Raw genomic sequence first — 21,342 nt, 5'->3', positions numbered from 1 at the left:
TGCCCACTGCCAACCCAGGGCCCGCAGATGGCAGCTGGCCCACAGCCTGCCCCACGTCCTGAGGGAGCCACACAGGCTGCCTTTACCTGGACATAATGCTGTAGCCTCAGCAGTGCCTGTGTCCTAGGATGACAGTATGGTGCTTGTATCCCAAATCGTGTGTTCTGTTTATGCCTGATATTATGTTCTGTGCCTTCAGGACTGACTCTGAAAGTGAAGGATTGTTTTGTCTTGTTATCAGCTGGCTCACCTCCCCCCATGGTCTGTGTCTAGGAGAGGATTGGCTGGCTTGGCTTGCTTGCTTGCTTGCTGGCTTGCTTGCTTTTGCTTTTGCTTTTGCTTTTGCTTATTAGTTAATTTAGCTAGGCAGTCCAATTTTTACCCTGGACTGTTTCTTTTTCCCTTCCCTTTCCCTTTCCTGAATATCATCTGAACCTGCTCTGGACCTGGACCTGGGAAACATCAAGAAGCACTGAGAGTCTGCATTTTGTGACCTGCAGCAGCCATCCCCAGTGCCGGAGACTGATAGCTGGGCAACCACTCCCAGGAGAGACTTTCTGAATTTGTCATCTCTTCAGAGCGGTGAAAGGGTTTTGTCATCTGGTGTTGTTTTTTTGTATTGGGGGGTGTTTCGCTTGTTAAATAAACAGGTTTTTTCCATTTCTCTCTGAGGAAATCCTTCCCGAACCAGATGGGGGAGGGGCCGTGGGGGGTTTGCTTTCTGGGGGCTCCTTCCAGAGGTCCTCTCCCAAATTTTGCCCTAAACTAGGACAAATATTTTGGCGCCCAACATGGGGCCCGAGAGAGTGGAAAAAGCCCTGTTCTAATCATATTTTGGTTGCAATTACTCTGGTCTGGTATAGAGCAGTTACTGGCTATGTTGTTTGAATTCATAATGTCTCTCGGGGTGCAGGCCTGCATGTGTTTCTGGTCCCTAGGGTTTTTTGAGGTCTTAATACCTCTATGGTCCTTAGGTTTATTTTCTTATCCAGAAGTAGCTTCAGTATTGTCCCTAATATGTAGTTTTTGCAGTAGAGGGGCACTGACCAGAATATCCATTGGGCTGGGCTTGGTTGTAATGGCTTGCAGGAGGTTTATAAAGGTGCTGGAGTCTGTTCCAGGAATGTATGGTTCATGGTTATGGTTGTGCACCCAGTTTGTTAGAGGAGAAGCAGGAGATGAGGCTTTTCAGCCTTTGCTTTCCTTCTTCTCCTCTGAATCTGTTACATCCCTATTGGAGAATGTTCAGTTTCCCCTAATGTTAAAGAGACCATCTTTCTGGTATTTAATTTGGTAAGCTTTCTCTATACAGTCTGCAGCTTCTCTAGAATGAGGGCTGAGATTTCTAGAAGGGCTGATGAGACCCCTGACCGAGGAATAGACCCAGGTGTGAGAAATCCTGAGTGGTGTGGGAAATGGGAGGATATGGGCCAAATCTTAAAGGAGTTTTCTGACCCTATAGTCTGGGACTTTCCATGTGAACAAATTCAGAACCTGAGGTGGCAAAGTACCTGAAAGAGAAGTGCCATGATACCCCTAAGGAGAAAAAGATCATTGCAGTGAGCTGGGCCCTGGCATATGCTTATCGCACTCTGCTTGATACTGTAGGGCAGCAGATGGAGGAAGGGGGGCAGGGAGTTAAACCAGCAGCTATCCCAGTCACTCAGGCTGCAGCCAACAGCCCAGGCTTGAAGCCAGCAGCTAAACCAGACTGTAAGCCTCAACCAATGGCTGTTGCTACTAGCACGAGAAGTAGAAAGTGCACAGAGAAGACCGATCGACCAGTGGATGACAATGATGATTATGATGCAGGAGAAGGACCCTCAACGCCTCCTGACATAAAATCAGGAGTCAAAGCAACTGGTACAAGATCAGAGGCCAATATTGAGTCCTTTTCCCTAAAGGACCTCCGTGGCCTGAGAAAGGATTACACTCAACGACCTGATGAGTCTATAATTAGTTGGTTGGTCTGTCTTTGGGATGCTGCAGGTGAAGCCACAATCCTGGATGGCACTGAAGTGAGGCATTTGGGATCCCTGTCACATGACCCTGTCATCGACCAAGGAATGATGAGGGGAGCTAACCCTCACAGCCTCTGGGCACGGGTCCTGGAAAGTGTAGCACAAAGATATCTGTGCAGAAGATCTTTACATGCAGCAGACCCAGTGGAAGACTATAGAACAAGGGATCCAACGCCTGAGAGAAATGGCAGTGGCAGAGATTATCTTCTCAGATGAAATAACAACGAGGAATCCAGACATGGTACCATGTACATCTGTGATGTGGCAAAAACTTGTACGGCTTGGGCCACATGAATACACTTCTGCTTTAGCAATAATGAAGTGGGATGAGAGGGATGAGACAGTGCTCGATATGGCAAAGAAGCTCCGAGCATATGCAGATGCTGTGCATGGCCCGACACGTGCCAGAATTGCAGCAGTGGAAACACGTCTACAGAAATTAGAAGACAAGATAGAGGAGAATCACCAGAAACTCGGGGAGGAGATTAAAGAGGACCTACTCCAAATCTCAGCAGTACAAATTAGAGGCCCTGGTATCCAACACAGACATTCCCCAGATGGAGAGAGAAGGTACACCCCACGAGCTGAGCTGTGGTTCTTCTTGCGTGATTGCGGAGAAAACATGAGGAGATGGGACAGAAAATCTACTGCTGCTCTGGCACAACAGGTGCGTGAATTGAAGGAAGGTAAGACTCAAAGAGGAAGTTCCACCAAAAGGAAAGCAGCCCCAATTGCCTGTAGCCAAGCCTCCAGGTAGATGATGTTGATGACATGTCCGATCCCCTGGAAGGAACCTCTAAGACATATGCCCAAGGAAAGAAGGATAACCAGGCTTAGAGGGGCCCTGCCTCTAGCCAGGTAGAGGTGAGGGAAAACTGAGTTTTCTGGACTGTGTGGATCTGTTGGCCTGGTACATCAGAACCACAGAAATATAAGGCTTTGGTTGACACTGGTGTGCAATGCACATTGGTTCCATCAAGACATGTGGGCGCAGAACCTGTCTCCATCGCTGGTGTGACAGGGGGATCACAGGACTTTACCTTGGTGGAAGCTGAGGTGAGCCTGACCGGTAATGAGTGGAAGAAACACCCTATTGTGACTGGCCCAGAGGCCCCATGCATTTTGGGTATAGATTACCTCCGAAGGGGGTATTTTAAAGACCCAAAAGAACTCGGGCATGTGGGATAGCAGCTGCAGTGACAGAGGGCATTCAGCAATTGAACATGTTGCCTGGACTGTCTGAGAATCCAACTACAGTAGGACTTCTGAAGGGAGAAGAGCAAAAGGTACCAATTGCCACTTCAAAACAGTGCATCGCCGGCAATACAGAACAACTCGAGATGCTGTGGTTCCCATCCATAAGATGATTCGAGAGCTGGAGAGCCCTGGGTGGTCAGCAAAACCCACTCACCCTTCAACAGCCCTATTTGGCCTGTGCATAAATCTGAAGGAGAATGGAGATTGACTGTGGACTACCGTGCCCTAAATGAGGTGACTCCACCGCTGAGCTCTGCTGTGCCGGACATGCTGGAACTCCAGTACGAGCTGGAGTCCAAGGCAGCAAAGTGGTACGCCACTGTTGACATTGCTAACGTGGTTTTCTCCATTCCTCTGGCAGCAGAATGCAGGCCTCAGTTTGCCTTTACGTGGAGGGGAGTGCAGTATACCTGGAACCGACTGCCCCAGGGGTGGAAGCACAGTCCTACCATCTGCCATGGACTGATCCAGGTTGCACTAAAAAAGGGTGAGGCTCCAGAACATTTACAGTGTATTGATGATATCATTGTGTGGGGGAACACAGCAGCAGAAGTGTTTGAGAAAGGAGAGGAAATCGTCCGAATCCTCCTTGCAAGCTGGTTTCGCCATCAAGAAGAGTAAAGTTAAGGGACCTGCTCGCGAGATCCAGTTCCTGGGAGTGAAGTGGCAAGATGGGCGGCGTCAGATTCTTACAGATGTCATCAACAAGATCACAGCTATGTCCCCACCAACCAACAAGAGGGAAATGCAAGCTTTCTTAGGCACCATAGGTTTTTGGAGAATGCACATTCCTGAGTACAGTCAGATCGTGAGCCCTCTTTACTTGGTCACCCGTAAGAAGAATGATTTCCATTGGGGCCCTGAGTAGCAACAAGCTTTTACCCAGATTAAGCAGGAAATTGCTCATGCAGTAGCCCTTGGCCCAGTCAGGACAGGACCAGAGGTCAAGAATGTGCTCTATTCTGCAGCCGGGAACCACGGTCTGTCCTGGAGCCTTTGGCAGAAAGTACCTGATGAGACTCAAGGCCGACCGCTAGGATTTTGGAGTCGGAGCTACAGAGGGTCTGAAGCCAACTACACCCCAACAGAGAAGGAAATCTTGGCTGCCTATGACGGAGTCCAAGCCGCCTCAGAGGTGATTGGTACAGAATCGCAACTCCTCCTGGCACCCCGACTACCGGTGCTGGGGTGGATGTTCAGAGGAAAGGTTCCCTTCACCCACCATGCCACCAGTGCTACATGGAGCAAGTGGATTGCTCTCATTACGCAGCGCGCCCGTATTGGTAAACTGAATCACCCTGGGATTTTGGAAGTAATTACAAATTGGCCTGAAGGTGAAAACTTTGGTGTCACAGATGAAGAACAAGAACCAGTGACATGGGCTGAAGAAGCTTCACCCTACAACCAATTGCCAGCAGAGGAAACACGCTATGCTCTTTTCACTGACGGTTCTTGTCGCATCGTAGGGATGAATCGGAAGTGTAAAGCAGCTGTATGGAGCCCCACACGACAGGTCGCAGAGGCCACTGAAGGAGAAGGTGGATCAAGTCAACTTGCTGAACTCAAAGCCGTTCAACTGGCCCTAGACATTGCAGAAAGGGAGAAGTGGCCAAAGCTCTACCTCTACACTGATTCATGGATGGTAGCCAATGCTCTGTGGGGATGGCTGGAGAGATGGAAAGGGGCTAACTGGCAGCATAGAGGAAAACCAATTTGGGCTGTTGAAGAATGGAAAGACATTGCTACCCGGGTAGAGAAACTACCTGTGTGTCGTGGTTTGACATGGAAGTGAATTTTTTTTCAGGAAGTTGGGTCAAACCAATCAGTGGTCAGGTTTGGATATTGGCACCTGGAGTGACCACTGAAAGTATGGACACGCCTCTGAGAACACAGGGGGTTAAAAGCAAGAACTCCCAAGGGAACTGTCTCTTTGGTTCCGGTCGTCAGAGAGTGCAGACTCTCCCCTGCCCAGCCATGGGCTGGGTCAGGGAGGGGAAGCCACGCGGCCTTGTCCAGGTAGGCCGAGGGGCTGAAGGTCTGGAACCCAGCCAGCTCCTGGACGGAAGGGTGGAGAGAAGCGGAGATGCCTTTGTTCCCCCCCGCCACAGAGGGAAAGTGACAGAGAGCCTGGAGTACTTTTAATTTTAAGGAAGCTGTTGTTGACAGTTAAATTTAACCTAGATTTCAGATTTTTTTTTTAATTGGATAGGCTCAGGCCAAGGTAAATTAAAGTTGAAGTGTCCCTTTGTGAATCTGATGAAAGTTAGCAAGGCTTTGAATAGTTTAATGTTTTTAGTACTTTTAAACTGAGATGATGCTTTCCTTGGTTTGTTTTCTTTTTCCGTTGCCTTCACCCTCTTCTTCTGTTATAGCACCCCTAAGCTACAGTTTCATCTTTAGGATTCTCCATCTTTCTGTAAAGACAAAAACCTGAATATTATGATCATTAAAAATCCCATTGCAGTTTTTTTCCTATGAGTAGATGTGCTACCCTTGAAGTTCAGTCTTAATTTCAGTTTAAGTAATTCGAGTTGGTCCTTCTGCAATGGATCTACTGTGTATTTCAAGTGTGGTACTTTGTAGCCAGCACCTCATGAAGCAAATTGAGAGATCCCATTGGTGCTCGTTTCCCCAGGTTCTGACACAGCATTCCAAAGTTCATCCCTGGCAAGCCTGGTGTTTTCCTCTCCCCCTTCTAAGCAACTAAAAGCTCTATTAATGAGCCCTGCTAGTTCCTGTGCTAGAACTCTTGTTCCCCTCTGAGATTGGGGCATCCCATCAAGTGGCAGTAGACAAGATGTTGAATAGATCATCCCATGGTCAAAAAATCCAAAATTTTTCTCATTACACCAGCCTTGAAGCCACTCACTAACCTGATGGATCTGCCTATTTCTATCTATATTATTCCTTGTAACTGGAAGGGTTGAGGAAATCATTGCCTGTGCTCCCAATCCTTCAACCAATTGTCCCAAGGCCCTGAAGCCTCTTTTGATTGGCTTCAGACTTCTTGTTGTAATTTCATCACTACCAGTTTGAACAACCAGTAGCAGATAGTATTCAGAGGGCCTTAGTAGACTGGAGAGTTTTCCAGTAATGTCCCTTATCCAGACCCCTGGGAGACAGCAGACTTCCCTGTTAGCTGGGTCTGGTCATAGCTCTAAGTTTGAAATTGATATTTCCTTGAATTTTTCATTTAGGGAATGATAACAGGTAGATTCCTTCTATGTTTAATTTGGCTGAATTAGGCCCTCCGTTAAAATGAGAAATCTACATTTCAAGAGAGGACATCATTGTAGGAAGGAACTATTAAATGTACGGACAATTATGATCCTGCTCTTCCATAGGTACCCCATTCACACAGCAGAAGATCCTAATAGGGAATGAGTGGTGTATTTCTGGGTGAGCATCTTATGGAGATTTAGTATTAAAACTGATTCTTAATTATTTCTGAAGTGAAGCAAGTTATTTTCAGGAAAAGTCAAAAATTCTGAGATTTTGGAGTTTGGAGAGATAGCAGTTGTGTTGCAGCACAGAAGCTTTACGTGACCCACAGTTCATGTGGTTAATATCTGTTTTGCAGCAGGCTAGGGACACGAGTTAGGAGTTTTCATTTGAACTGGTGTTGGCTGAGTATACAGGATCTTGAAAGGGGTTTCAGACACCATATTCTCTCATATCTCTGACTTCAGGCAGTTGACAAAGTTTGCCTGTCACTGTAGAAGAGATGTCAAAACAATCCAGTAAGAGACTGAAATCCTAGAATAAGCTGGATTTTTAAATCTATTATTAAAAGACATTTGTTATTAAAGTTACATGACAGAGACCCAAATAAAATGAGTTTAATAGGGATTATTTGAATGTTTTTCTTCTTTGCTATATCTTTGACTGTTGCAACTCCTTGCAGTCCAGCAAAACTCAATTGCCATTACTATGTTTGACATAATTTTATTCACAATAATACACAGACTATTGAAAAATATTTCATCCATATCTGTTCCTTGAATTGAGGCCAGAACACTGGGAAAAGTGGTTATTGCTCTCTCTTTGAGATTAGACAGCCTCTGATCTCCCAACCCAGAACATAAAGACTTGCAGATATGGAAGGAGACCTTGGTCTAAGCTGCAGCCATCAGGACCTCCAGCAATGAGATTACTTCTTTTCCACCCAGCTGGAGAGTTCAGAATGAGCCAGGTTCCTTCTCACGACTATTCCATAGCCCGAGGCAACAGACAAAGGGCTGAAATGACAGGGACTTGAGCCAGAGGGCTTCAGTCACCGATTAGCTCATTTCACATCAGCCATGTGGCTTTTAGACAGAAGTCTGGAGCCAAGTATCTCCAAATTACCTGAAGTAAATTGCTTCATAGCTTGTTACTAAAATTCCAAAAAGCCAAAGTTTTTGGCTGCTGTATGATATTTAATTAAACTCCATGCGTCTGACAGCTTCTCTGTGTGATATAGCTCATAGCAAATGCTTAGATGGAAGTTGATTTCAATTTATGGTAAGGGATAAAAATCCAAAAAGTTGAAACTGTGTTGTTTTATTGCAGGGAAAAAGAGATTCTTTTTGCTATATAGAAGATTGGATAAAATCTGAAACCAACTTGCATTTTTTGCAGCAAGAGAATAAAAGAACAGAAATAGCTATGTTGTGATTCCAGGCATGACTCACACATTTGAACTCGGTACAAGTATCTCTTCAATCAGACATCTTCCACATCTTTGTTTCCCTCAGCAGACTTTAAGAAACAATTTCTTATTCATGATCCTAATAGCTACCTACCTGCTGGACAAAACACTGAACAAAATGACAATTTCCATCTCAGAGGGTAGATAGTCCCTGTAAGGGGAAAAAAAAAAAAAAATAGAGGAAAGAAAGAAAGAAAGAAAGAAAGAAAGAAAGAAAGAAAGAAAGAAAGAAAGAAAGAAAGAAAGAAAGAAAGAAAGAAAGAAAGAAAGAAAGAATGAGAAAGAAAGAGAGAAAGAAAGAAAGAGAGAGAAAGAAAAAGAAAGAAAGAAAGAACGAAAGACAAGAAAGAAAAGAAAGAAAGAAAAGAAAGATAGAAAGAAAGAAAGAAAGAAAGAAAGAAAGAAAGAAAGAAAGAAAGAAAGAAAGAAAGAAAGAAAGAAAGAAAGAAAGAAAGAAAGAAAGAAAGAAAGAAAGAAAGAAAGAAAGAAAGAAAGAAAGAAAGAAAGAAAGAAAGAAAGAAAGAAAGAAAGAAGAAAAAGAAAGAAAGAAAGAAAGAAAGAAAGAAAGAAAGAAAGAAAGAAAGAAAGAAAGAAAGAAAGAAAGAAAGAAGAATTGCCTGCTTTTGGTCAGCAAATTAAGCTGTAGAGTTAATGGCATACATCCCAGAAAAAGTAATGGGTTAAGAAATATTTTTGAAGATGCCTGTAAGGAATTTCTGTTCCATGCTTGTTTAACACAGAAGTCAACATTAATATTAATGTGAGAAAATTTAAAATGTTGATGTGAGAGGCTGGCATTGTGAAGATGAGGTAAGTTAATGTGGTCTCCTATGTGTGTGGAAGATAATTGTGTGTGTGGGAAGGGTATGGCAAGGAAAACACTGGTTGCAAATAGTGACTCAGAAGATATTCCTAAACTTTGATGTTATAGAAAGGGAAAGTGTGTAGTGCCTCCAAGAAAATGGTTTATATTAAGATATGCTCTTTTGCCATGACTAATAGGCAGAAATTATTATTAAGTAATATTTTATGCAAAGGTAAAGTTCTGTGTAACTTGTAATATGAGACATCTCTTGTGTGCAATCTGTAGGAGGTTGAGTAGCTGATTAAGACTGGAGACTGTTGCAGTCTCTTCCCAGTTTTTAATTTTTCCTATATATTTGGATTTCCAATTTCAGGCATGGGGAAAACAATGCTTCATGAAATGCAAGGTCTTTGTGCATGTGATTGAGAGTACTGTGAACATCACAAATTAAAACATAAATTGCATCTCACAATGACAGTATTTTCTTATTTTTCTTTTTATCCTAAAGCACAGGCTCACAAACACTATTAAATAAAATACATTTAACTTCAAGTTACTTATGCAAGTTGAAATATGTTCTCTAAAGAGGGTCACAGAGACACAAACTGACAGAATTTCATGTCTTGCTGACTATCTCAAACCATTACTTCAAGTGTGAATGTGTATTTGTCATTCACTGACAAGGCAGATAGCATCAAGTATATTTTTTCTAAAAAAACCCCAAACAAACAAACAAACAAAATCAAAACAGAAAGAAAATATGTTTAATGACAGGTTTATTGATGTGTCATAACTCTACATTAGGAACTTGCAAAGAGCAGAGCATGTCGAATTGTCCCACAGATAAGAAATATTAAATGCAGCCACCCACCTATGCTAATGTGTTATATAGAGATGGGATAACAAATCTTTGTTGTCAGTGGCTCTTGCAGAAGTTTAGTTTTGAAAACAAAAAGTCAGGAGAATAATAGTGTAATGTATTGATAGAGCAAGAAAGACTTTTTCGTTTTCTGCTGGTCTAGCACAAACTTCAATGATATTTCAGAAATAGCATAATGGCTCTTTGCTCCTCTATTTCTCCTTGAATAGAGCAGGATTAGGGAGTGTTTAATTGAAAAGAAACTTCTCAGTTTTTCAGTTTATTTTTCAAAAGAGTCATGCATAAAATGTCATGGCAAAGAGAATGGGAGAATCATATAAGGACAGTTAGAAAAAGCAGTTTCATCTTTGGAAATATTAAAATTTTGCATTTATTATTATACATGTGCATGTATGTAGAAAAATTATGCGAGCTCCTTTTGTATTTGAATTTTTAAAAATTGATTTATTTTAATTTTGATCCTACACACAACAGGTAGAAATCAGAAATTTTTAACATGAGAGCGAGACAGCAAAACAAAGAATGAAGTTCTTTGCTTTCTGGAGGCAAAAAGAGAGTTGACTATAGAAAAGGTAAAGTCTAAAAGTGTAATAGTAAGACACTACCTTAAGGTAAGAAAATGAGCAAATGAGGAAACCCATTCTTATTGTGCCTTTGTAAAGCACTTCTTTATGATTTTGAAGAAAACTCCTTCATTATCTGAGGTTTATTCATTTTTTTACAAGTAAAGCACTTGGATATTCAAGTGCTCTTGGACAACCCTGTAGTAAAAAATATCTAGAATATTTGGAACATGCTAAGTGCTTAATGCAGCTACTATTCCTTACTAATAGGATACTAAACACTAAAACCCTCCAATTAATAAAATAACACATCCCCAAACAAAGAACAACAACAACAAAACCCCTCTCAAATTCTTGTTAAAACCCCAGCAATTCTTGTTAACACAAGGTAGTGCTGCTTGCTGTCAGCAAGTTTTATTTTGTGGTGGGTTTTTTTGGTGTTTCCTTGGTTTTTTTTGTTTGTTTGTTTGTTTGTTTGTTTGTTTGTTTTTGTTTTTTTTTTGTTTTGTTTTTTTTGTTTTGTTTGTTTTTGTTTTTTGGTTGGTTGGTTAGTTGGTTGGTTGGTTGGTTGGTTGGATGTTTTTTACATAGTTTTCTTGTGGTCCTTTGCTGGGCAGGAATACAAATAACATCTCATTGTAATGGAAGTTCCAGAGACTTTAGGAGGTCTTACATTGTGGATAAAAATATTTATGTCAGTTCCATAAGCAAGTAAATCAAGGAGCATAAAAGTGAATTTACATGCTAAAAGTTGCAAAGCAGGTCAATAATGGATTAAAGCCTCCTGTGTCATGTACTGAACTCATTATGAGAGATATTTTACTTAGAATTCGTCATTAAGCCATTAAAATCAAAACCTAAAGGAAGTATTTAGTTTTTTAACAGATTTTTTCCATCTTCAGCTCAAGATGGGTCCATCTGCACAGTGTGTCCTATGTCAAATTGCTTTATTTTGGATGGATGATAATTAGTATGTTTTTCTCTCTTTGCCCTTTCTTCCTTTTGGATCAGTACAGCATTTATTAATTCTAATTAACCTTGCACTAGGATGACAAGTGTAATGAGAATCTTGAATAACATTTAGTGATAACAGAAACACAGAAATGAACTTTTGCTTGCTTGCCAGATGGAGTTTTACCAGTGTCTTACTGCTCTGACTCACAAAACAAATATGTGATTTTACATCTCCTGGGGTATATATATATAGAAAAGTGACATTGATGGTAAATATCACAGGAAAAGCAGGACTGAAGTAATATAGGATTTTTCTTCTTAATATTTAAATGCATTTTAATTCAGACAAGCAAAATAAACTCCAAAAAGCTTCCTCATAATTTTCTTTGTGAGAAAATAATAAGGTGCAGATAAGGAGATTTCCCCCCCTTGTTCTTTTTCTTATGGTATTTTTTACAAGCCATCAAGTCAAGATTGTATTAAAATGGAGTGTTTTACTATGTGTGAACAATTACAAATGCAATAACATTCTAGGTGTAATTTTCTTGATCAAGTTTATAGATGATCAGTCTAAGAAGTCTATTTTACATACTATATTTTTATGTGTCTAGATATAGATATATATATATGTGCAGAAACACTCCTGTACTGTTTTGGAATATATGAATATTTGTCACCCCAAGCTTCTTCATCAGTGCACATGCTTTAGGGCAAACGGGGCTATTTTGTTTTCACAGGTTAGAATTGTGTGAAGCTACACTGAAAGAAGCCAATGTTGATAATGAAGTGCTCATACCTGCAGTGACAAGTGCTGCAACAATAACATCTCTGCCAGGGGTTTCTTTCTTTACCAGGCATTTCCTGAACAATTAATTCACTGCAAATGTGCAGAGCATATAGACAAAGCTTTTCATTTGATTGCCATGTATCCTGAAATGGTTTGGCTTGGAAGAGACCTTACAGATCACCAACTTCCCTGACGTGGGCAGGGAAATCTTTCACTAGACCAGGTTGCTCAAAGCCCCATCCAATCTGAACACTTCGAGCGATGGGGCATCCACAGCTTCTCTGAGTAAATTGTTGCAGTGCCTTGTCACTTTCTCAGTGAAGAATTTCTACGTAATATTTAGTCTAAACCTGCCCTTTTTCAGTTTAAAGCCATTTTCCCATGCCCTATCACTACATTCCTGTGTAAAATTCCATCCAGCTCTCTCATAGCCCCTTTAGATACTGGACGATACAAAAGAAAGGCTGATGCCTCTTTGCCAGCTGATATTTGTGACACATTTCTTTATTGTGTGGCTCTGCTCTGGTCACACTGTCTGCAGAGAGATTGGTCCCTCTAACACCAAGAAAGCTACAGACAAAAACATAAAAGATTTTTTGCCTTTGTTTTACTGCATTGCAATTCTTCTTCGATAAATACTTCCTCTTTAAGAAAGAATTGACCCATTAGGAAAAAAAAATATGAAGAGGGATTTTTTTTAGTAAAATGAATTTTAATAAAAAGTTGTTGCAGTTGCATAAGATGTGATGGAGGCAGTTAAATAGGCATCCAGTGCCTTTCCAGATTCCCCATGGCATGTGTGACTTCTGTATGGTCTGCTACAAAACAGGACCTTAGATTTTTAGAGGTTAAGATAGTGGAGTCTTCAGGGCATTTAAAATGATAACAAATGTTTGCACTTTTGACATCTGATGGCTCAGTGACCCATGTACGTGGTATATTTGTGTTGATTGCATGGCTTGGCTGCAGGTAATAGTATTGCAACCTACATTTTACTGAACTGATCTTGGAGCACATCCCCAGGTGAGGAAATTTTATTATATGAATTTTAAAAGTTGGAAACCCTAGGACAAAGTCTCTTTGCAGGCCCCTAGCAGAGTCAGAGATAATTTTAAGTGCTGGTTTAATGCTTCCATCACCCTCTGTGTTGCCTTGTCCCCTGTGAAATGGCTGGTGCCTTCAAGAAATCAGCTGGAAAATTCCAGCCCATAAGGATAATACTCCAGCATATTAGTAACTTGGTCATCTCTCTGTATTTTATGATGCTGTCACATTATTCTAGAGCAATCTATTTAAATCAGACAGCACAGTGTGGACCATGACAAGCCTGAGGCTGGCAATCCATAGCAGCAGATTATTCTTCTGTCCTAGGCAGGAAGAGACTGCTAATCAGTAAGGGAATAGTTCCTGTCCCTTGCCTATCACTCAGATAAATTATTCACCTCTTCTGTCTTCCCATGAGAAATACCTCTTCAGCAATAAAACAAATATTTTGAAGTTTATCTGAAGAACTACCAATATATCTGATTCCAGTTAACCTGCAGAAAGGATATCATTTAGACTGCATCCTCACTTGTGAACTCTTGCTCTAGGTTTTGGTAAGAATTCTGAAAACCAACAATGTAAGAACAAGGCAAGGTATTAAATTATTAAATTCAATATGCATGTATTGTTTTATGTCTGGAGAAAACTATTTTTAAGAGTTGGAATTTTTTGTGAAACAGTTATCAAAGGTTCATTTCAATTTCCTTGTGTGGGGTTTTGGTTTTGTTTATGGGAAGGCTATGAAATTTTGCACAGTGAGTTTTATCTGTTGATATGTTCTGAAACAAATAGGACTTTTGCCACTGGTTTTAAATGCTTCTGTGCTTACTGACCTACAAAGATTTGCTGAATCTATGTTGCCTTCTTTCTATCAATATATAAAAATATACTAGTATTTTAAAACAAATGCAAACTTTCCAAATCTAATCTATGAACCTTTAAAACTGTAAAACAAAATCTATGATCTGCATTCATTTTGCAGAACTAGAATGACTACAAATGGTGCAAGGCATTGATGAATCAGTCTCTTATTTTCTAATGCTACAAAATATAGTCAGATGCTCTATGTAAATGTGAAGAATGTAAAAGTTTAGTGGGAAAGAAACCCTGTAGGTCTATAAAACATGCAGTAGAATGAATATGAAATTGATACATAGGTCTATTTGTGACCTGGGATATGTATTTTCACATATTTGAATGGAAATTTGTGCCACCAGAAGCTTTTCTAGATTTTTTAAAAAGGATTTAAAATGTCAGGTGCACAAAATACAAAGGTGTGGAGAAATACCTAAGTGCCTTTTCTTCATTTCCTATCCTTTACCTTGACACAGAACTTTTGTTTGAGTGTACAATAGCACTTTTAAATTTCTTCTGCTATTAAGCATCATAACAAAGCTTTTCAGATTTAGCAACACCTCAGCAGCAGTTGCTATCTTGTTAAATGCTTTACAGTGAGAAGAGGTGGGTGAGAATAAGACACCTGCTTAGGAGTGAGAAAAAGTGAAAGGCAGGAGGGGTAAAAAAGGAAGTCCTGTGTTGAAAAGGGATTTTACTGAATGTGTGACTGACTTGGAAGAGAGAGCTTGTTGTTTTTTTCTAATACCGTGTGATGAACATTACAAAACTGTTTGTGACAGAATTGAAATTCACTGTTATATATTGGACTGCCTTCCATTCTGGTCTATGGCAGGTGGCTCAAACTTCTGATAGACAAGCCACAGGGCCATAAATATTCAGAAGCTCAGGCATATTTGAGAAAAGGAGATAAAGAGGTTTGTGCTTTCTTTAGGGCCTTTATGGAAAAACCATCTATCATGAAAAAGAGCAATTCTAATATTACAGGTTTTCTGTTTCTGGAAGGAAAAAGAAAATATAGAAAGCTGGTATAGATATGCAGCATAGCCTAATTTTAGCTTTTTCCAGTTATAAAATCAAAGACTGGCCATGGTCGGTGGTGAAATAAAACTGGATTCTGGTGAAATTGACCATCTTACCAAATCAAAAAAACCCATGCATGCCAACAACTCTATATAATTTTTTATCTTGAAGCAAATATTCTACCTAGCAAAGAGCTTTACTGCTGGCTGTAGATGAAACAGAAGTGGAAGTTATTTTTTTTTTTCCTCCAAAACTAATTGACATACTGGAATATCACAATAACATTGCACCAGCTGTTGGCAGAAACCAGTGTGAAGTACTTGGGCAATGTTAACTCCTAATGCAAAGATGACATGTAGATTATAATTTAGATTTCTAATTTCCATTGAAAAAAAACCTGATAGGTTGCAATTATGTTATTTCCTTTTAAGTTATATTGTATTTAGGATAATAGAATAGGAATCATTGCCTTTGTATCTACATATATAAAAGTCTGTCATATGAGAAAAAAAAAAAGGTATTAGGGAGCTCACTGCCACTCCCTGCCTGGACTATGCCACCCCTCAATGGGATCAGAGAAGAGTGTAAATCTCAAGGCATTTACTGTGTTACTTGGATGATTTGGTGGACTGTGCAAGTCAAATGTGTCTCTCCTCTCTTGAAGAGATCACTAAGACTGGCTTTAGAGGGACTTGGACCTTTGAGCCTTCAAATCCTGTCCACTGCACCTGTGCATCCATCCCACCTGTCCACCTATTCATCCATATCCATCCACAGGACTGGATGGACCAGAAGGACTTGGAAGTTGATTTCAAAGTATAGTTTTATATCTGCACATTAAAAAGTGCAGACTCAAAGAATGTTGGAGAAAAATAGTTGCTGCCCCTCTTTCTCTCACCTTTTATAGTGGAGGAATACAGAATTTTCACCCATCTAACAGTATAATAATTTCAAATTTACAGGAACTTTTTTCTTTTTTTCCCCTTGTAGTGACAAATCCATTACTCATCATAGTCATTCCTACTTGGTCACAGACTCTTTTTACTCCTGCTTCAACTCTAACAAGTCAGCCTACACACAGAGTTGGTTTTTCCTTCACACATCAAAGATGGTAGAAATTCAGAGAATGAATAATTGGCTTCCACAAAGCAATCTCCTTTAGTCACCTGCATCCCCCTATCCCTGTGCAGGATTCTGATGTGTGTCAGGCACCAGGTTTTGTGTAGAATTGCTGTGAAGGAATCTGCAATTCAATGTAAAAAACTGTATGAAATGATATAATACAACAGGAGTTTAGAGAGGAATAAGTGTCAGACTGGCAATATAAGTGTGGGATTTTTTTTTTTTCAAAATTAATAATCTCAGGTGACTATTAGAGTTTTGTAGTAAAATGACTCTAATAGACCCTGCTTTGTTTTCTAAATCCCTTTGATTAAATGATTAAGTCTGTTTTAAAGAAGTCTGCCATTAGCAGGTAACAAGTGTTAAATATTTTTACTTCTGAGAGTCAGGTAAATATCCTACCTGATCCTACAGGTTAGGTGTTTGCCCTTAATAACAAATTATACCCCAAGATGCTGCAGAAGATTCCTTCAGGCATCAAGGCAAAGGACCTTAGTGGAAGCTTTTCATCCATAGTCTGGAAAGCAATGCAGCATGCTTGGTTTATGAAGGATAATCTGAACTCATGAACACAGAAATGAGTGGAAGATCTCCCCTAAGATCTAAAGACAATGTACAGCTCTCTGGTGAGAGGTTGTTCTTCAGGCACAATTTCCATGACATTCGCAGTATTCAGTCTGAGTTGCTACTGTACAAAAAGAAGATGATGACAGTTGTGAGTTATCACGTGAGGGTGGTCAATACCACTACATTTTATTGCCCACTGTCAAAAGAGGGGCTCGGATGCTCTCTGGAGAACTGATTTTACTCCAGGAGATCAATCGGCTCTCTTTATCTGAAATAAAAGGATATTGCTTGAAAAGTGCCTGAGGCATCACAGACTTCCAAGAGAGAATGGAAAACACAGTTGTTCCACATTCAGTGTGTGCAGTTGCTCTCCAGCTATAAAGTATGAAGAGGGAAAAATATAAAATATATCCACTGTATTCAGTGAGTTCAGCAGGTATTAGGAAACATATTCCATGAATGTTATTACACCACGTCTGGAATGAAATGTACCATAGCTGTGACTGTGAGATCAGAAACTCAAACAGCTGCAAACCCTCATCAGTCAGCAGTAATGGTTAGCAAAGTAAAGAAATCTAGGGTTAGGATTTTTATTAAATTGATATTGATGGTATTATAATGCTATTTGTAACCTAGGCTGCCTCTGGAACACAGCTTTCAGCTCTATTTATGTTATTCCAAAAAAGACTATAGGGAAAATAGAAGGGGTTCAGAGACTGGCAATAAGAATGCTTAGAGAAGTGGAAAAACTACCATATGAAGTAAGATTGAAAAGACAGCAGCAGTTTACTTCAGAATAGAGACGAACAAGATGAGACGTGAAAAATAACCAAGTAAAAAAGGCTGTGTGTAGAAATGAATTTAGAGAGAAACTAGTGCAGGCTTCCTACTTAACTTCTGACATAATACCAGAGGAAGGAAGTATTCAGACAATTGAAAGACAGCAAATCTTAAAATCAAGAGAAGGAATTATTTTTTTCAGCCAATAATAAGCTAACAAAAGTCATTGCAACAATATATTACTGGAGTCATGAGCTCAGTTGGATTAGAAAAGGAAAAGGATGTTTCTACAGGTTACAACAATGGTCAGAGTTACTAGGGTTTTAAAAATAATCAGGGATCTAGAAATGATATAACTTCTCATGCTTCAGGCAAAAGACAATGATAGGAGCTAAGAATATTATTTTTTATAGGAAGCATACCTTTTAACTGTTCACTGTGAAGGTTCTTTAATTTTACCCTGGAGTGTCAGAGGCCACCTTCTGGGAGGCAGGTGGTCAAGAAGGGTGTCTGGTGTTTCCTAAGAATACTTTTAAAGCTTAGTTTCAAAAGGGGATATTGGAAAATACTTGTTCTGCTGTCTGAACTACTTGTCTGGAATGCTCAAAAATATATTTTATTATTTTGTATTCCCAGAGCCAACACAAAAGAATTTTATTTATCTATCTATATATAGACTTATAGATATGTATATTTATATATATTTACACATATATATATACATATACACTTATTTTTAATCTAGTTAAAGCAAAACCAGATATGGGTATAACAAGAGTGTATACCCAAGAAAATGGTTGGTATGGGTATCAAATGCCTAAGAATACTCTAAAGTAAATCAACAAAAATTGGAAAGCAACATTTTAGATTGTGTTTTAGTTTTAATACTTTGCATCTTATGTGTTCCCAACGAGCGGGTGCTTTGTTCCTTATCCTCTCCTAACTTCGTAATATTTTGATCCTTGTCACAATGCCCTGATTGAAAGGAGCCTGTGTGATTATTCTGGTTTTACATCACATGTATCTTTGCAGCTTCAAACGTTTCAGACTTTGATTGGATAAGGAAGTGATACATTTGCCACCCATATCCGTTATTTAAAACCAATTATAACAAGAAAAACTCCCCAACAAATACTTACTACATTAAGAAACTGGATTTTATTCCAAGCTACACAAAAATTTTCTGCAAGTACAGGGACTTAATTATTTATATAACTTTGGATAGCTTGGTCATCAAGAAGATGAAGATTTGAAGGCAGAAGTTAACATAGCAGGTATATGAAAACTTTATATTTATACTTTAGCCTCCTATGAACATTATCTTACTGAAGACCTATCTCTATAGCTGTACATATATTATGAGTGAATTTATAATGTTTTAGCAACTCAGGACTGTAACTCCTGTGGTTTTCAGAGCTATTTCATTTCTCCTGTCACAGAATAGAATCTTATACGGGAATCTGTAGAACAATATATCTTCACTCAGAAAGAGTTAGCACAAAGCAATCAAGACTGTGTAGTTCAATGGGTCAAATAAATAATCAGAATATCAAAATTGCTGAATCTGATAACCCAGATGTTCAGTTAGTACTCTCCTGATTACTTTATTCCTTTACCAGGTTAGAAGCACTGCCGGATTTACCCCTTAATCTTCATGAAGGCTCCCTCCCAGAGGACTGGCTTTTAAGTCAAAATTTATTTTCTCAAATTCCCTGCTTTATTTGGGGGGGGTCTTATGATAACAGTAGAAGAAAACACCTCACTAACTAAACAAAAGCTGCCTTTGATCTTGGTTTTAAAGGCAAGCAGATATGTCCCTTCTTAATTCTTATAGACAAGGTCATTATGCCCTGAGTTCCTATTCCTACAAAGTAATCTTCTTCACTATTTTAGGACTAATTAGTGTTTTAAATTAAGGTTCTTCATAGTTCCTTTAATAGCACTGGTTACTGAGCCACCTATTAGGAAGACTGTTAACCTAGCAGATAAAGAGTGAAAATTTCATTAATGCTGTTGCTAACTAACTGATTTTCATTAATAACAGGGAAAAGGCTGGTTTAGCATTCCAGTTAGTGCATTATTGATACTAATTCTTTGTCTTAATTAAAGCACAACTCTGTTTACTGCAAAATACTTTAAGTCATGGGAGAGCTCTCTTCTTCACCATAAAGGATGGTTTTCTTTGGGTGTTAGCAGAAACACAGCAGTCACTGGCACTTACTTTGACATGAGGCCGCTGGTCTGAAGTTTTTAGGTGTGTTTTGTAATGAATATATTTCAAATCATAAGCCCTTGTTTCTTTGGGAGCCAAATTTTTAAACTTGTTAAGTTATAGCACCTCAGGAACCTGATTTCTGATTATCAGAGCACCTCTTGATGATAGTTCCTCCTAGAATACCCCAAAAGATCTTCTATTCTGTCCCTCTTTGCTCCAGATGGGACACTGAAAGTTCTTAAGATTAGAAATATTTTAGCATAAGAGCAGCAAATTAAAAATAACATCTCTAACAGCTTGTGCTAAGTATCGAAAGAGGGACATTGCAAATATAAAAACACCCCAAACTACCAGAGAACTATTTATATTTTATGTTATTATTGAAAGTTAAAAGTAGTGCAAACAATACAACTTTTATTCTGCAAGTAATCATGCAAAATTTAGTGGCTTGCACTATGTATACAAGTGGACTTTTGATAGAATCACAAAGACAAATCCTGGTTCAAGCTCTGAACCATGAAGGAAAATAAAAATTGCACATGCTAGTGAGCTCCTTTGTGTGCTTCCATCATTTCAGATCTCATCAGTGGCCTTTTTTTAACACTGAAGTCTATTAGTTTACTTTGTTTCTATTCAATTCATGGTACACATTTGAGCTCTGTTTAGACGTAACAAAGATGTATTCTTATGTTTAATAATTTATAATCTATTATTTTCTAGCCCTCTCCTTTATTAAAATAAATTCCTTACAGCCATTTTTCATGAATTATCATTTTTTGCATGTTGTTTCGAAATTCTATTGTCAATCTATCCGTGATGGAAAATTATAAATAGTTAGAAAATGATTGGCAGCATGCTTAAGCATCACCTACCTTCTCCATTAATTAAATAGCTTGGTTCTGACCTGTTTTTCTTTGGTTAGAACAGCAGGGTGGCTTCAGAACAAAAAATAATGAACTTCAAACCATTGCACCTGAACAGTACAGACAGCTAAAGCCACAACTTGGGACTGAAAATTAACTGTATTATGTCTGTGCATCTTTTCCTGGAATAAAAATTAGAAAAAAAGGTTTAGGTTAAGTCCTAGTTTTTGTTATAGTTTTTGGGTATCTTTGTGTTTTATTTTGGTTTGTTTGTTTTTTTTTTTTTTTTTTTAAAGAATTCCAAGTCCATGGACTGTGGTTTTGCTGGCTATGCTATCAATATTGAAGGATTAGCAGAAAAGGCAAGGCAAAGCAGCATTTCCCAGTTTAAAATGAAAAATGCAGCTGAGCAAAGTGTTCATTAATATTGCTATAGAATCTGCATTATTTAAGAGAATGTTCCTAAAAACAATTGTGCTAATGTACATAAAAAAATATTTTTTGGCAATTTTTATAAGACTCTAATATTCACCTTTACTAGTGAACTTGTGAAACCTGGGAGTCAGTCCTGGATCAACCATTATTTCTCACTGGTATGCAATAGCTGGTAAGTACAAAATATATCAGGCCAACATATTCTATGTCAAAAGATGATTTTACTCATTTTGTTCCTGATTTACAATTAAATAATTTATTCTCCTTGTTTACTGAGAGCACACACTATGCCATCCAGAAGTAAATTAATTCAATTCGTTTGATGTTAGAATAATTCAGATTTCTTGCAATTTTCTTGCTTGCATCCTTCTTGCTTAAGTGCTCTTTTGAAGCTTAATGGAGACACTTTGCCATTTTAATTACTAATATCTAATCATGTTTTATTCACATGCAGAATTTTCTCTCAGTAAATGTTTCTCTA

The 21,342-nt window shown here is 39.0% G+C and overlaps 1 protein-coding gene and 1 long non-coding RNA gene across 2 annotated transcripts; both read left to right on the top strand.

Annotated features, from left to right (window-relative positions):
• The first annotated feature begins 4,435 nt into the window (after window positions 1–4,435).
• On the top strand, window positions 4,436–7,822 carry LOC128787627 (ribonuclease H1-like). The gene is made up of 2 exons (XM_053941915.1): window positions 4,436–5,294; window positions 6,623–7,822. Exon 1 carries the CDS (start codon window positions 4,471–4,473, stop codon window positions 5,068–5,070), a length of 600 nt encoding a protein of 199 aa, XP_053797890.1. The 5' UTR covers window positions 4,436–4,470; the 3' UTR covers window positions 5,071–5,294; window positions 6,623–7,822.
• A 784-nt stretch (window positions 7,823–8,606) lies between these two features.
• Window positions 8,607–21,037, top strand: LOC128787119 (uncharacterized). Its single transcript, XR_008430575.1, has 3 exons — window positions 8,607–8,778; window positions 10,128–10,225; window positions 20,968–21,037. It is a non-coding gene; the product is annotated as an uncharacterized LOC128787119 (long non-coding RNA).
• Window positions 21,038–21,342: the final 305 nt, after the last annotated feature.

Source organism: Vidua chalybeata, chromosome 4, assembly GCF_026979565.1.
Source record: "Vidua chalybeata isolate OUT-0048 chromosome 4, bVidCha1 merged haplotype, whole genome shotgun sequence".
Taxonomy (NCBI): Eukaryota; Metazoa; Chordata; class Aves; order Passeriformes; family Viduidae; genus Vidua; species Vidua chalybeata.
This window is presented reverse-complemented; position numbering and strand designations above follow the sequence as displayed.